The sequence below is a fragment of the Aptenodytes patagonicus genome, chromosome W, assembly GCF_965638725.1.
Source record: "Aptenodytes patagonicus chromosome W, bAptPat1.pri.cur, whole genome shotgun sequence".
In the NCBI taxonomy this organism is placed as follows: domain Eukaryota; kingdom Metazoa; phylum Chordata; class Aves; order Sphenisciformes; family Spheniscidae; genus Aptenodytes; species Aptenodytes patagonicus.
The window spans coordinates 47,603,173-47,620,039 of NC_134981.1; the positions used below are offsets into that span (position 1 = coordinate 47,603,173).

Here is a 16,867-nt window from a genome sequence, read left to right on the forward strand (position 1 = left end):
TGCACGGCATGTCGCTGGGGTCGGAGTGGCCGCAGGGCGCGTTGCCCGGGTCTGAGTGGCCGCAGTGCGTGTCGTTTTACTGTCAGAGCCAGAGACCTTCTCTTCCCTTTGAGGGCACTGAATGGTGTTGAACAGGGCTCGGTAGGCATGGGCCAGGCCCCAGCACGTTGCAATGATCTGCATCTCTCTGGAGTTGCCAGGGTGACAGCATACTTTGTCCAAATATTCTACTAACTTTTCAGGATGCTGCACTTGCTCAGGGGTGAAGTTCCAAAACACTGGGGGTGCCCATTGGCCTAGGTACTTGCCCATCTTGTCCCACACACCCTGCCACTCATAATTATTCAGCCTTGGGGCAGATCTCTGGATGATATTCTTAAATTGCTTACCAACTTTAGACAAAACTGAAACAGTATTCCCAAGAAGTATTAATAGAAGTATCTTAACTGCCCAAGGCTGTTCAAAATACTGAAAAATTACTGTAATGAAGGAGGAAACATCATAGAAGAAGATAGTGACCCTGCCATTCTGTATTTCCTCCGTAAAAAAACTCTCAGAAAAGTTACTGCAATTGCTAGTTGTCTCCACGAAATGGTCTCCGTGGTACAGTAACGGCTTCATTGCGAAATTTACATACCACACTAACGTCAAGGTCAATGTTCTAAAAACAAACCTCACAAGCGAGACATCACTATTCACTGCAGACCACAGCAAACTGCAAAACCCAACACCAATCTTTAACATGTACAGCAGGAAAAAGAGCGCGATGCAGATTATACAAATCAATATCGAGAACAGAGAAACCAACATTGTGACCCACAACTACTAACAGATATAAGTTCCTTAATACACTCCGGTTAACCTGTTATTATCTCAAACCCTTCGTGCCCCACGTTGGGCGCCAAAAAGGACTGTCGTGGTTTAATTTCAGTCGGCAACTAAGCACCACGCAGCCGCTCGCTCACTCCCCCCCTCCCCCGGTGGGATGGGGGAGAGAATTGGAAGAGCACAAGTGAGAAAAACTCGTGGGTTGAGATAAAAACAGTTTAATAATTGAAATAAAATGATAATAATAATATGATAATAATAATAATAATACACAAAGCAAGTGATGCACAGTACAATTGCTCACCACCCGCCGACCGATGCCCAGCCAGTCCCCGAGCAGCGGCCCCCCCGGCCAGCTTTCCCCAGTTTATGTACTGAGCATGACGTCCCATGGTATGGAATGTCCCTTTGGCCAGTTTGGCTGTGCCCCCTCCCAGCTTCTTGGGCACCTCCAGCCTTCTCAGTCGGTAGAGCATGGGAAGCTGAAAAGTCCTTGGCCGGTGTAAGCATTACCTAGCAACAACTAAAACATGGGTGCGTTATCAACTTTGTTCTCATCCTAAATCCAAAACACTGTACCAGCTACTAGAAAAGAAATTAACTCTATCCCTGCCGAAACCAGGACAACTCTATAGAAGGACAGAAAAATTTTTGAATTTTTTTCAGTAAATTGTGTGCACATTCATTTCTGAAAGACCATCATTCTAACTCATGATTGATGTCCCAGCTATACCCTTTGTCATATTCAATGTACGCTCTCTGTCTTAGATGGATTGGTAGCATTCTATGTATTACTAATTATGGTTACTATATTTCAGTGTATTTTGTTCATAATTTCTGGATGTGTTTTCTCAGTAGAAGTATTTGATTTAACAGAAAATAGCTTTCAATTTAACAGAAACTTTTAGCAATATAGAAATATTATCAGTGGCAACATCTGTATACATTCTTTTTTAAATTAAATTTTTTTTAACCAGCCTTGGTTTTTTAATATAGTGCTGAAAAATTAATGACCTAAGAACTGCAGATGCTAATTATTTGCACATACAAAGTGCCTTATAACTATTTTTCTTTTGGTATTTGATTTTAATAGTGATATGCTTCTAAACGATGCTTTTTCTTCTCTCTGTCATGATGCCATTAGGGCTCCAAGGTCTTATTTTTTTAAGTCATTCCTCTCTATTTCTGTTCTTTCTGTGATTTAATCTTTCCCCCACCCTCTCTTCTGTACTTTATTATGCTGAAGTAAATGGTGATAGAAATGTTGTATGTAGTGTGATTTTGGTGAGCAGTAATCTGAGAATACTATTCTATTACAAAGAATTATTTTTTCTGATGATGATTTAGGTTAAAATATTTAAATTAAAATGTTATAAATATTTGATGATATTAATATTTTAAATAGTTTTAGTCCCCTTTTAAAAAGTAATCCATTCTCTCTTTAAAGTTATTTACTACATTTTTTTTTGTGATGCAAAACTGTTGCAGTATCAAATAGCTGCAAAAAAGCATGTTCAATCATTTGCCTTTTGTTTCTTGCATTTACTTAATTGCGAAGTAGTGATTTTGATAGTATTGAGTACTGTTGTATGATTGAGTTCTGTAGCTGTCAGCTTTTTGTGTCCAACAAAAAAATTCTGTTGCCACCACATGGGTTATTACTCAAGCTAATCTCATGTCATGTTATTAGCCTGCTTGCAAACCAGGCATCTCCTTCCATCCATTCTTTGGCAGATGATGAAATGTAATCTGGCCCCAGCAAAGATTCAGGGCTCTTAATAGTAGTTTTCTGGAGATAGTAAAGGCCAGGAAGCTCCAAATTAACTCTTCCCAGGTGTATCACTCAATGTATCCTTACTCAGAGATCATGTTTTTCCTTGACCTGTAACAGAAAGAAAATTTTCTCAGGCACTGAGGGCTGAAAACTGGCTTCTATACTATGTGAAACACTTTTGTACCTTTGTATGCTTGTCCATTGGATCTGAATACTTTTCTAAATGCTGTCTTTTCCCAAAGACATTTTATTTAATGTTGAAAGATAATATGGATGTCTCTTTCTAGAAGAAATTTTGTTTTTCATGGCACAATGATGTCATCAGAAAATATAAATCAGTGCAGCCACTCTGAAATGGGAAAATAATTTGACTTGCTTTCAACAAGTTGGACTGAAACTTGATTTATATTATATTATTTGTTTCTATATTTATATACAATACAAAAATGAATAGATGCTGAGGTCAGAAAGAATGAAGTATGACTGCATGATATTGACCTCTTATGTAACACATGCCATAGGCTTTTACAGAGATTCTTGCATTAATCCATAACTTCTAAATGAACTAGAACATCACATTTTAATGTAGGGTTTTCAAATAATAGAGGATCCATTATGTGCTTAAGTAAAATATTCTAATAGTTATTTATGACCTCTTAAAAAAATTTTATTGCTAGTCTAAATTTTGTCTGATTTCATCTTCAGCTGATGATCTTGTTATAGGCTGTACATGATAGAACTCTGTATCATCAGAAACTTCTCTGCACATAAAGGTCAAGTCCTTTCTTAATCTCCTGTTAAATTAGGCTGTAAGCTTGTTTAGTTTGTGTAGGGCAGGCTTTCCACACCTAGAAAAATTCTCATGTTTTGTAGTCTTTTCAGTTTTTTAAAGTGTTGACATCTAAACTGGATATTGTGTCTAGTAATGGTTTTACACAGGGAAATACCATACACAATGTATTCTATTACATATTGTTATACAGGTTCAGTCAAGGATTTCACTTCTTTTTCTAATCGCTGCTTTGCATGATTTGGTTGTTTTAGTTTTTAGCTACAGTCCTTAAATTCCCTTACAGAGTCCCCATTTGCTGAAATATGTTACCTTATAGTAGAAGCATGACTTAGTTCTTTAATCTTAAAAGAAAGATCATGCATCTAGCAATGTAAAAGCACATCCATCTAAAACCTGACGTCCTCATTTTCCACTTCACCAGCATTTGCAGACTATTGAGTTTTGCTTTGTATCTTGAGAATGGATCCTGTGAGGTGCTGTCAATCCTCTGAATGATACTAGACCTGCCATTACTTTTGAGGTCTATTAGCTCGCTAATTTTGAAAATATTCATTATGGGCCGAATTGCTTTCATTGTAGTTTGCCTCACATCTTTCACATTTCTTAACTTTTATGGACTTCAGGCTGTCTTGTTTGAGTACAGATGCTTTTTAAAAGCAGATGTCATAACATGTTTGTTACACCTTTTGAGAGAAATCTAATACGTTGTCTCTTTGTTCTGTAAAATAGCTTTTAAAATAGCTGGTTCTATTGCTGTGAATTCAGCTTAGCCAGCAGAGGGAGATAAGACGTAAGTCAATTAGAAACTTGGTCACGTGTTTTGTAGGGGGCCTTTCAGAGGAGATGGGATCCTTCATCTCACTGTCAGTTCCTTAACAGCCTGTACTGAATTCCATATTAATGCTTCCATGTTAGCAAGTTTTCATATCTGTTTTTAAAGACACTGTAGTTTTTACATTTAACCCATTTAGCCTTTCAGAAAAGATGATTTAGTTTGCTACAAATTTGATTTTTTTTCTCTTTTTTTAATAAGTACACATTTAAGATGTTCAGTTTAACTATCTAAAAACTGTTGTTCAGTTACACTGGCACTTATGGCATTATTTGTCAGGGTGCAGATTAGAGAGGACCTGTATGCTACTCAAGTATTTCCACATACTGTAAATGTAATTGCTTCTGCTTTTTGCATACATCAGTGAGAGAGATTCAGCATCATTAATTTCTTTAAATATTACTGCTTAAATCCAAGTTATAGCAGAAAAATATAACACTTGTGAATAATGTGCTTGCAATCACTGCCTTTCTGCTGACAACTTTTTCTTTTAAAAAAAGTGTTTCTTAAGAGGGTATTCTATTATTTTTTCCAGCATCTTCTGGTGCTTGACTGCAACTGTGCTTGACAAACTCAAACTGAGAATGAAATTCCAACAGAGGGAAGCTCTGAATTCCTTTAAGAATAGTCTTAATTGCTTTAAGAACTGGTTATTGTCCAAAATGTTCTGCAATTGCGTGTGAACTATTTCATTAGGATTGGTGACTTTTATTTATTGTGCACATCATCCATAGAGACCTGACTCTTAAAGTATATTCATCCAAAATACAGCGTGATACTCCGGACTTCCTTTGATTTTTTTTAATTTTTTTTTTTTCACTATGATGTGAGTTTTGTTTTTCAGCATTTACTATGATTTTTTCTTCTGTGTTTTTAGCATAAACTTTTAGCTTCTTTTATTTAAATCTCATTCAGTTGAATGTGGACTATTTATAACGAAAATTTTAAGAGAGTTTGAGAGGCAAATGGGTCAAATGCAATGTTTCAAATTAATTGAAAATATTAAAGAAAGTACCAGAACTGTATGAATAGAATCATTTCTGCATTTTATAATTGTATATTTTCTTTCTTTCTTTTTTTAATAGGGAGTGTCCAGATACAGACTCAGTTGTAAGTAGACTTATTTCCAACACAAATGCATATGCTAACATTGTCAAGCACTACAATCTGATGAAACTTGACTTATATACAGTACCTGCAATGTATTATTTATGCGATAGAGGATTTAATATTTTGATAACATAGTTGAAGTGTTAATTTTGCTCAGAACATAATCTTTAGCAGTATATACAAATATGTGTCAGTAATACATTTATATTTCCTAACAATCTTAGGTTTTAAACAAGGTGTTTTTACTGCAATTATTTGCTACTTTGTTTTGCAAGTTAATAGTTTAAATTGCTTGACTGATAGATTCTAAGTAGGAAAAAGGTTCAGAGGACCCAACTTTGCATCATCATGTTCCTCTGCTTACTACTGTCTCTTTGGAGAACCCTTCTAATAATAATGGGGTTCTGCGTGATCACTGGCAATAGTGTGTAGGAATATACTTTTTTAAATATGGCTTTAAATGCAGTATCTCGATGCACTTTATTCATGGTTTGTTTTTCATTGCTCTCAGTTTGATCTGTGATACGTCTTACAATTTTATTTATTAAATTCAAATAAGTGACAGTTGCAAATGAAATTGGTATGTTAATACTTTTTTATTTCCTTAATTGAACATTTTCTTTTTATTTAAGCATGTATGCTGTCTTGAATTATATGTAACGGAGATTGCAGCTCCCTATAGCTATAGTAGGGAATAATTTACAGAACTATTTAAGTGACTTTCTGTAGACTGATTTGTTTTTCAGTTCGTTTATTTAGATGGCAATTATATTAAATAATTTAAGTTTCCAAGCTCACCTGTTTTGTGGATTTTCTTCTTTGCATTTAATATCTGGGAGTTTTAGTACCTAATATTAAAACTTATTTTGAGAAACTTGGTTTAAAAAAATCTAGTAGAACCATTCTTCTAAGTAAGGAAAACTAAGTTTTGCCACATAATAGAACTATATGTGCATGAACAGCCTTATAAGCATCATTTGAGACAGTTATTTTATCCTGTACAAAGTCATCTTGATTTAGAGCACATTTCTTGGGTACGTTTAAAGTAAAGTAACTTTAGAATCATCCCTATAATTATCAGGTTTTTAATGGAAATAATGTCTTTTGACAGTTCAGGTTGAGTCATTGGAGTGAAACAAACTGTTTGACATGCAGTGTTTATTTTCTTCCTTGCTTATTTTGGTTTCTACATTAAAAAAAAATTCAACAAATTCAACTGTAAATGTGTCTGACATTCTGGCTGCATGAGGCACACCATATGGTCATTTAATTGTTCTGTCTAGATGTAATTTATATATGGTTTAAAAAAAAAGACCTAACTTTCATAGCGTCTAACAACAAAACTAATACTTTTGTTGCATTCTCTTTTTTTATGCCCAACATTTTATGAATGCGTTTGGAATTTAAAATGTGGTCTATGATTTCTTCCTGCTTTTCACAAGCAACAGTATTATTCCAAATGGTAGAATGCTTTAATAGCAGAAGCTATTACTGTCCTTCTCATGAAAAATGATGCAGCATACCATAGATGAGATTAATTTCACCCCTTATAAACAAGCACCCCAGAGTGCTTTTACATTTTAAGGCTAGCATCCTCTTCTAGAAGGTCCCATTTCAAATTTTTTTTTCATTTTTCTTGTCTTTTACTTTAAGATTTCCTTTCTGTTTCATTTTTCAAACTTGATCTAAATAGTTATAGCCATCTATATTGTTATCTCTGTGAGGATTTGTTTTGTATGCCTCTTTGCAATAAATTACACATTTCAAGAAATTGAACTTGGAAAAGTATTATTGCAAAAAAAAAAAAAAATTTAAAGCAATTGTCATTTTTGTTTGATTGCTAGAAAATACTGAGGACCAGCCCTCAGAAAATTCAACTTATTTAAGGTGTCCCAATTATGATTTTGGTCAGCTTTGGTCACTCTCAGAAAATCTCACTGTCTGTCTTTTATATTATTAACATGATCTTTTTTAAAAAACGTGCCTTTTGTTTATTTGTCCAGAATTTTAATTGTTGTTCTCTTGTGTGAAAGGAATGTAAGAGAAAACCACTCTACAATTATTTATAGCTATAAGCACTGAGGTAAATATATCAAAATTTTAGAAATTAAGGATCTGGTAAGAACTGAATTCAATACTTTATCTACCAGTTCTATGTGATATTGTGGATCTTTCAACATACAGTATGTAGCCAATACCATTAGGGCCTTCTCACTAGTCCAAAATGTATAATGCAGTGTGTTCTAACTTGTATTCTCTGTTTTCAGAAAACAAAGCAGTGAGATGGTCCTAAGAAATGTCTTTTGTACCAAAATGAAAGTTCTCAAATTTATCTTTGGCAAGCTATCTGCTTATGCTCATCCTTTTTTTGTAGCCACCAGATTATATATATTGGAAAATAGAGTTTTAATGCATATGAATAAATTGCTATTTCCTGTCAGTAATTTTTTGTAACTGCTACAAGGGGGTTTTATGTGATCATGAGTAGGAAAGCAGGTGTGAACTGAGAACTGGTATTTGTTAAAAAGGTTGACAGCTTCAATAAGCAGTCTCTGTTTAAATATAGATTACAGTATGTCATGAGATTCAAAATTCCTGTGCTGTTATATGTCTATCTACATATGTAACTTCCATTAAGTTAAGCCTTGATAATTAAGAAAAATAGAAAGTTAACTGTGTGTACACTAGAAAGAGATAGCAACTGAAGTTTGGCTCCGTGTGTGTTTATTACCTAGCAAGTTGCTCTATGGGCAGAACTAATTGTCTTGTTTCCCATGGGTTTGCCATGTCTCTAAGGATGGTCTATAGGAAGATACAAGCTCTAGTAGAAACTTTTCTTCTGGGGAAGCATTTACAAGGTTCCACTTGTGTCCAGTAAGATCTCAGTTTGGATTGCAGCCTTTCCCTTGGTTGGGATACTTGCAGATCTCTCTTCTACTTGACTGCCTATTTTCATGAAGACTGTAGTAATGTTGTTATCTTTGAGTCCTCTGTTCTGCCTGTCAAATCAATTTGAAATTGTCCAGTAAGTTCAAAAGTAATTAAGAAGGGAGCCACAGATGCACAGAAAATAATGCTGAACCTTTTTTCATAGGAAACTGGAATGCAAACAAATATATCGAGGCATCCAAAACTTTTCATTAACCTCTTTACATATGAGTGTAGCATAATTAAGGTTATATAGAATTATACACCATTTTTATTGCTAGGGACTGATTGAATTTTAAACTTTCAAACTCTAATTTGTGGAACACAAGTGTAACCTTTAGTGAAATTAAATATTTTTTTTTAATTTGCATTTTGTAATGTTTAGTTCTGACATATTTTGAATAGCTGCCATTGATACAGGGTAAGAGGCTTTGTAGTCACAGTACAAGACAGGAGCACTTTGAATACCTGATTTTCTTTCTGCATCTCTGGCAGTGGAAGAAAGTGACTGGCTGCTCTTTTTTTGTGTCTTTTGGGTTAATAGGCACCCTAAGGATAGGAAGCTGAGAATATGTTATACCTCTGTCTTAACCTAAGGATATACTTGAGTCAAATTTACATCTCAAATATGTTGAAAGTGGAGAGGCTCTTTTTTATCCTGTTCAGGTTATGAGCTTCAACTGCTTGCTTTGAGTTCGCTTTGGTCCTCGTCTGGATGTACAGGAAGTCAGTCCAGATCAGTAAAATGGTAGAAAGTTCATCTGGCAAAAAAAGAAACAGTGAGCTGTTCAGCTCAGTGGTATCTTGAAGCATACTCTGAGGAAAACTTGATAAGGAGCTCTCATAACCACTGTAGATATCCCAGGAGAAGAGAAAATGGGCAGAAATCAAACTGAAGTGCAGTTAAGGTTCTTTGCTGCTTGACCTGTTGACCAACCTGTGAGCAGTGCTAACGTTGCTGAGGAAGGGCCAAATGAAGTAGCTAGACTGCAGTATGCTCCACATGTTTCTTTCTTGTCCTTTGTACGTACCTCAGAGGAACCAATGACATGGTTATGGTGTGGCTTCTTCCATTGCTTTTTGGATGCCAGATGGGACAGAGCAAGGAAACTGAGTCAAAGTATTGACTGAAACTCTAAAAATAAGTTTTGGGAATAAAATGCTTAGTCCTCATTTTTTTTGTATAGGCAGTTTTACTTCATTATTTATTATGTCCTTATGTTTTATTTCTTTAAAAAATTATTCACCCCAGAAAATTTGTAGAACATACTAATGCAAAGGCAGAGTTATAAACCCTAAATTTTTAATGTATATTTAAAGCTATATAATACCTTAATCAATAATGTGTTGTATTATATCTGCAAACACAGGAAAAACTCTGTGGTTTTTATAGTTATATGTTTAATTGCTTGATAGAACCTCTGAGAATGTGAAACCTTCCAAGGAAGTCCACCTTTCCAGTGACTTCCAGAGAGTTCAAGTCACATCTATATTGAGCTTATTTTTACTGCAAATACTACAAATAACATGTTTGGGTAGGGGGCTAGACCTTCATCCCCAATCATGTTAATAACTACTTCTTACGGAAACCCAAAATTTGCAAAGATCATCTTCCTCTGTGTTGAAGTTCAAAAATGACACATGTATACAGGAAGGTTGTGGGTTTTCCCTCCGTTCAGCGTGGTAGGCAAATCAGGTCTTGTCTGCATTGTGTGCCTGGTACTTAAAAGATGCAGTGATCCACCACATAACATATAGTTCTGTCTTTGTAGGAGTGTGGAGAAAGGAGTAAGAATTAGTCAAGTAAATGTAAATGCCTTCATTAACATGAGATTTGTGATTACGTATCTCACCTGAAGGACTGTGTCTTCTACCGCTGTTACAAAATGTAGATTAGTAAATAAAATTCTGATGTTTCAGAAAGCAGAACTGTCCAGCTGTTCAAAATGTTCAAAACAATATTTTGAAATTACTACTTAACTTGTAAGTAAGATTTTGAGGTACCATTTTGCTTGTATGTGACACAATTTGTCTTTGTCAATACAAAGGTACATTAAGTATCTCTTCCACCCTTTGTCATTTTTATAAGAAATTTATAACTGGTGAAATTTTGAAGACATCTGGGTTGTGTTTTTTGTAATAAACTTACTGTAGCATCTCAGCAGTTCACATAGACTAACTATGCATACAAAGTCATGAGCAGGCTTTTCTTTTTCTGTTTTGTATGGGGAAAATATCTGTGTATCCAAGTCTATCCCTTTACATAATATACATGAGTGTGGTTTTTTGCACATTTTAAATTTAGATGATCATATTAGAGACTTGTTTCTCTCTGTCCCAAAGCACTTTTATGAAACTAAGTGCTTAGCTAAGAATTCTAAATGATTTTAAACATAATTCTCTTCCATTAATATTTAATTGCCTGCAAGAACTGAAAAACTGAACTGAAGTTCCCAGATGCTTATTAGCTTTAAAAATCCAGGACGGTGCTGGAGATGCATAAATGAAAACTTTGGAACCCGATTTTGAGCACTTGTATTTTAAGTTTCATCCATGTGTTTGATTAAAACATTAATTAAATGTGGATATTCTTTGCTAAAGCAACAGTACAGGCTTGCTGTCTTTTCAAGGGGGAGAGAGGAAGTTGCAGCCTGTATAACCTGGAATGCTTTTACTCACATATTAAAGTACTGACTAGTACTTTGGAAAGGTTATGCTCCTGCACCATCAGAGCCTCCAGTGGCTTAGCTGAAAGTATTAGAAGTAGAAATTGGGGAAATATTTGGGGCTGAGAGGATTGTAGGCTTATTTAACACTCAGTAGTAAAGTTAAAATGTTTCTGTTGGTTTCTGGCCTTTTTGATAAAATACCAGTAAAAGCAGATATATTAAAACTTGCCAGTTTTCATAGGAAATTTGGAGGTGGTTTTGTTGTGTTGTGTTCCTGAAATATCTGTCACACTACTTCTGAACTATAGAGCATAACTTGAGATAACTGTAATAATTAATAATGAATAACAATTACTTTCATGAAGTGTTGTAATCAAATTTTAATTTGTCAATGATATATAAATTCAGTCTGATGTAAGAACAACATTTTTTTTAGTTATTTGTCAATACCATCATTTTTGTTGTTTTGGTGTTTGTTTTTTTTTTTAGAACATTCCTGATGTAGATGATGAAGGATACAGCATTAAACCAGAAGCATCACAGGATATCCTTTTTGCTATTATTGTGCCAAGTTATGTCCTGTTATTACAATTATTTGGGGAGGGGAAGTACTCATTAAAGTGTTAAGTCAAGGAAGATGAATGACATTCATGCTTATGTTGCAACCTTGTAGTCTTATGTTCATAGCTTCTGCAAAATGCACAAAATTTTGTCTAGCTTAGATTTTGTGTGTGTGTAAATGTTAAAGGTTAGATGTCTTAGGAACTTTAAGAGGATGGTTTTTGTCTGACAGTAAAAAACAACAACAACAACAAAAAAAAACCCAAAAAACCCACCAAAAAAAAACCTGAACAGAAGTTTTAAGGTAATCATGCAGATCTTTCTCCATGAAAAGCTTTCAGAGAGTTTGTAAAGTTAAGTTTGTAAACTCTTTTAAGCATACTGAGTGGTTTTCTGTTCTATACCTGTGCTCTCCCCACTTTTTAATAACACCATTAAAAAGACTGGGAGCTCCAGCAGTCTAGAAAAAGAATTTCTGTTAATTAATGAAGTATCATGCTGTTTCTAATTGGTGCTTCTAGCTTTTATTGTATTTTTAATGATAGTTTTGATATGCAGAATAGGTTTTTGTTATGAGTCATTTTTTATGGATTTCATTATTTTCTCTGCTCTTCCTTTGAAGAAAAAGATTCTTGTCCTCTTTTTTTTCTTCCATCAGAAACAGAGGGAAGCTCTACTTAAGAGCTGGGAATAATTGCTGTAGAACTAAGCAAGCCTAATATGTTAGCAAGATAGCTAATTTTTGGAAATGTATTCACCGATTTTTCTGGGGACTACAGATAAAATAAAAGGTAAACTTACTCTTTGCAATTACTTTAAATTGTGAAGACTTTTAACTAGTTGAGAGCACCTTGAAGTGGGCCATGTCTGTCACCATAGCTTTTCTGTTCTCATCAACTTTGCCGAATATGCCTCTGTTGCCCCCAGTGAAGGTTCTTGTACTGATAAAAATAGTTCATGTTATCTCTTATTTACATCATTGGTATAAAAGCGAAAGACTATTATCCAGTTCTGGGGGGGGTGCATTATTTCATGTTTTGCATATTTTTATGAAATGGAGGCAGGAATGAATAACATTCATGCTTTGTAAATGATTCACCTGGGCATCCTTTTCTCCATTATCCTTTTTGTCATGAAGCAATGGAAAAGGCCATACATCCAGTGAAAAAGCTCAATGGTTTGCAATTCCTGTCAGCCAGGTAGTACTTCAGCTTCTGAAAATCTTGAACAGATTCATGAAGTCATCAGTTCCCTTCCTCTTTTCCTCCCTTAGCCTCCAAGAGTGGATATTTATTCTGTTGGTGGGAACTCTTGAGATGATTTGTTGGGGAGGACATTATTTTACCATAACGGCAGTCAGTCTTAATAAGGCCAGTCTTAAGTGTTGGAAAAACACTCATCCTAAAAATTACTGACTGACCTTTAGGTTCATGGCATTCAGGTCTAAACTGAACTTTGTCAGTAACCGTTTAATAGACCTAATACCTTAGTGGTCAGCTCATGCCACTTTACAAGAGCCACCTGATTCATAGGAAATGAATCTTGAAACTCGGTGATAACTTTCAAGGCAAGAAATCTTTTGGTGAAATGAAAAATGACTTGTCTTTTAAAATTTTCTTTTCCAGATGTGATCCATTTTGGGGGACAGATAGCATGTAAGATGAAGATGTTTGACTTTTTCCTCACCACGTCTAAGGGTTTCTTTCAGTTGAATTGGATTTGGAATGTCTTTATAGGGTTCAGGGTTTTAATCTTTGTCAGGGAATAGTTTGAAGAGATTTCATTCAAATGGCTGGCATATTTCCAAGTGAAAATAATAAAAGTGAGGTACAGAATATGTATGCTCCCCCTAGGTGGCAAGACACTTTTATGTTTCAGTAGAGGAAAATTTTCAACTTGTTTCTTGTCAAAACAACTGCATCTTTTAAGACTTAGCATAGGCCTTTCAGAGCTTTTGTTGAGTGCAGTTCCTGTGCATATAAAGAACCAAGGCTAAATTCATCTGTATATTTTGCTTATTTTGAGGGCTGAGTTGTCATTGTGATTCCCTTTTAGCCAAGGATGACAGTGCTTTAAGTGGCTGATGGGGTTTAGTTTACTGTGCAGCCTTCTGTGTAACTGGCATCCTTTGTTGCAAAATTTTCAGTGCCTCTGCAAAAAGGGCAAGTAATGGTGGCTGCTGCTTCCTCTACTGTTATGCTTGGTACAGGTACCATGGGCATTTCATTGCTAATTAAAAAGGCTAGGACTTTCCCTCACTTGGTTTAAAAGGATTTCTACAATGCATACATTTTTCATACATGCATTAGAATCGTTCGTTGAGTCTTAGAAATCATAAATTTAACATACAGAAGTGTTGCTACTGTAGAATCTTTCATTTATCCTGATGCTTTCAAATATGCAGTTGTTCAGTTATATGATATCGTGCCTTTGATAACAGAATACCGTTATGAAGACGAATGGAATATAAAAACTAAATTTTAACTCTGAGTTGTGAATTCTAGACAGTGGATATAATTGAAGTGTCTGTATAAGCGCACAAAGAGCTTAGTCAGCATTGTTTATCTGTGGTGTTTACTTAATATGAGCATTTTGTAGAGAGTAATTATGAAACAGATTAAACAGATGAATTTGAAGTATTTCCACCTTAACTAAGAAAAACATACCAAAGAGAACCATTTCTATTCATCCAGTGATTCTGACTCTGAAGATGATGAACCCAGGAGGTTCCATGTAGAAATAAAACCTGTCCAGTCAAATAATAGCTCTCAATATACCATGCCTTCCTTGGATGAATTAAAAGTATCTATAGGGAACATCGCTCTTTCTCCAGCAATATCTGTAAGTAATTTTGTTCCTTGTATTTTTAATGAGTAGAGAAGAAAAGTGGTAAGGAATCTTTAGTGTTAACATATATTTTACTGCTCAGAATTTATTCTTGGTTCAAGTTCAATGATTCTTTTTTTCTTGTGCACTAGGTCGTCTTTGATACACTTTATTGCAATGTAATGTTAAGTAATTAAGGGGAAGAGCATCTTCAGTCATAGGCTTGCCAAGCTGGTGAAGAGGGCTTTAAACTAGAGATGCCGGGGGAGGGGAACCTCAATCCATCCCACTCCTACCACTTTGATGCCAGGGCCAGTAATAGATGCCCAGAGCCTGGAGAAGGAACACAGGTCAGCAGGCGAGCGCCTGAAGAGCAGCACAAAGGAACTCCAGCCAGTAAGACAGCTTCAGCGGGGGCCCAACTTAAATGCCTCTATGCAAACGCACGTAGCACGGGGAATAAACAAGAGGAGTTCGAGACGTGCGCACGCCTGCAGGGCTACGACCTTATTGGCATCACGGAGACATGGTGGGATGGCTCCTATGATTGGAGTGTTGGGATGGAGGGATACAGGCTCTTTAGGAAGGACAGGCAGGGGACATGAGGAGGGGGTGTCGCCCTCTATGTCAATGACCAGCTGGAGTGCATGGAGCTCTGCCTGGGGATGGATGAGGAGCCGACCAAGAGCTTGTGGGTCAGGATTAAAGGGAAGGCGGGGACAGGTGACATTACGGTGGGGGTCTGCTACAGGCCACCCGACCAGGAAGACTGAGCGGATGAGGCCCTCTATAGACAGATAGGAGCAGCCTCACGCTCACAAGCCCCGGTCCTCATGGGGGACTTCAGCCACCCCGACATCTCTTGGAGGGACAACACGGCAGGGCATAAGCAATCCGGGAGGTTCCTGGAATGCGTTGATGATAACTTCCTTCTCCAAGTGGTAGAGGAGCCAACGAGGAGAGGTGCTATGCTGGACCTTGTTCTCACCAACAAGGAGGGGCTGGTGGGGAATGTGAAGCTCAAGGGCAGCCTGGGCTGCAGTGACCACGAAATGGTGGAGTTCAAGATCCTTAGGGCACCGAGGAGGGCGCACAGCAAGCTCACTACCCTGGATTTCAGGAGAGCGGACTTTGGCCTCTTCAGGGATCTGCTTGGTAGAGTGCCATGGGACAAAGCCCTGGAGGGAAGAGGGGCCCAAGAAAGCTGGGTAATAGTCAAGGATCACCTCCTCCAAGCTCAGGAGCGATGCATCCCAACAAAGAGGAAGTCAGGCAAAAACACCAGGAGGCCTGCATGGATGAACAAGGAGCTCCTGGACAAACTCAAACACAAAAAGGAAGCCTACAGAGGGTGGAAGCAAGGACAGGTAGCCTGGGAGGAAGACAGAGAAATTGTCCGAGCAGCCAGGGATCAGGTTAGGAAAGCTAAAGCCCCGATAGAATCACATATGGCCAGGGACGTCAAGGGCAACAAGAAAAGATTCTATAGGTATGTCGGGGATAAAAGGAAGACGAGGGAGAAGGTGGGCCCTCTCCGGAATGAAACGGGAGACCTGGTTACCCGGGACACGGAGAAGGCGGAGGTACTCAATGACTTTTTTGCCTTGGTCTTCACCGGCAAGTGCTCGAGCCTCACCGCCCAAGCAACAAAAGGCAAAGGCGGGGACTGGGAGAATGAAGAGCCGCCCACTGTGGGAGAACATCAGGTTCGAGACCATCTAAGGCACCTGAAGGTGCACAAGTCCATGGGACCCAATGAGATCCATCCGCGGGTCCTGAAGGACCTGGCGGATGAAGTTGCTAAGCCACTATCCATCATATTTGAGAAGTCGTGGCAGTCTGGAGAAGTTCCCACTGACTGGAAAAGGGGAAACATAATCCCCATTTTTAAAAAGGGAAAAAAGGAAGACCCGGGGAACTACAGGCCAGTCAGTCTCACCTCTGTGCCTGGGAAGATCGTGGAACAGATCCTCCTGGAAGCTATGCTAAGGCCCATGGAGGACAGGGAGGTGATTCGAGACAGCCAGCATGGCTTCACCAAGGGCAAGTCCTGCCTGACCAACCTAGTGGCCTTCTATGATGGAGGGACTACATCAGTGGACAAGGGAAGGGCTACAGGTGTCGTCTATCTGGACCTCTGTAAGGCCTTTGACACGGTCCCCCACAACAGCCTTCTCTCTAAACTGGAGAGGTATGGATTTGATGGGTGGACTGTCCGGTGGGTGAGGAATTGGTTAGATGGTCGCATCCAGAGGGTAGTGGTCAACGGCTCAATGTCCAGATGGAGATTGGTGACGAGTGGCATCCTGCAGGGGTCCGTATTGGGACCGGTACTGTTTAATATCTTCATCAATGACATAGACAGTGGGATCGAGTGCACCCTCAGCAAGTCTGCAGATGACACCAAGCTGAGTGGTGCAGTTGATTCACTAGAGGGATGGGATGCCATCCAGAGGGACCTGGACAAGCTCGAGAAGTGGGCCCGTGTGAACCTCATGAGGTTTAACAAGGCCAAGTGCAAGGTCCTGCCCCTGGGTCGGGGCAAC

At 37.7% G+C, this 16,867-nt stretch overlaps 1 protein-coding gene across 1 annotated transcript in view; it reads left to right on the plus strand.

The window, feature by feature from the left end:
* The window catches only part of LOC143172196 (F-BAR domain only protein 2-like), a 135,228-nt gene that overhangs the window by 75,616 nt on the left and 42,745 nt on the right, over positions 1-16,867 (plus strand). Inside the window, exons 11-13 of the mRNA XM_076361440.1 lie at positions 5,313-5,337; positions 11,424-11,478; positions 14,158-14,336. Coding sequence (XP_076217555.1) covers positions 5,313-5,337; positions 11,424-11,478; positions 14,158-14,336 — 259 coding nt within the window. The remainder of the gene's footprint in view (positions 1-5,312; positions 5,338-11,423; positions 11,479-14,157; positions 14,337-16,867) is intronic.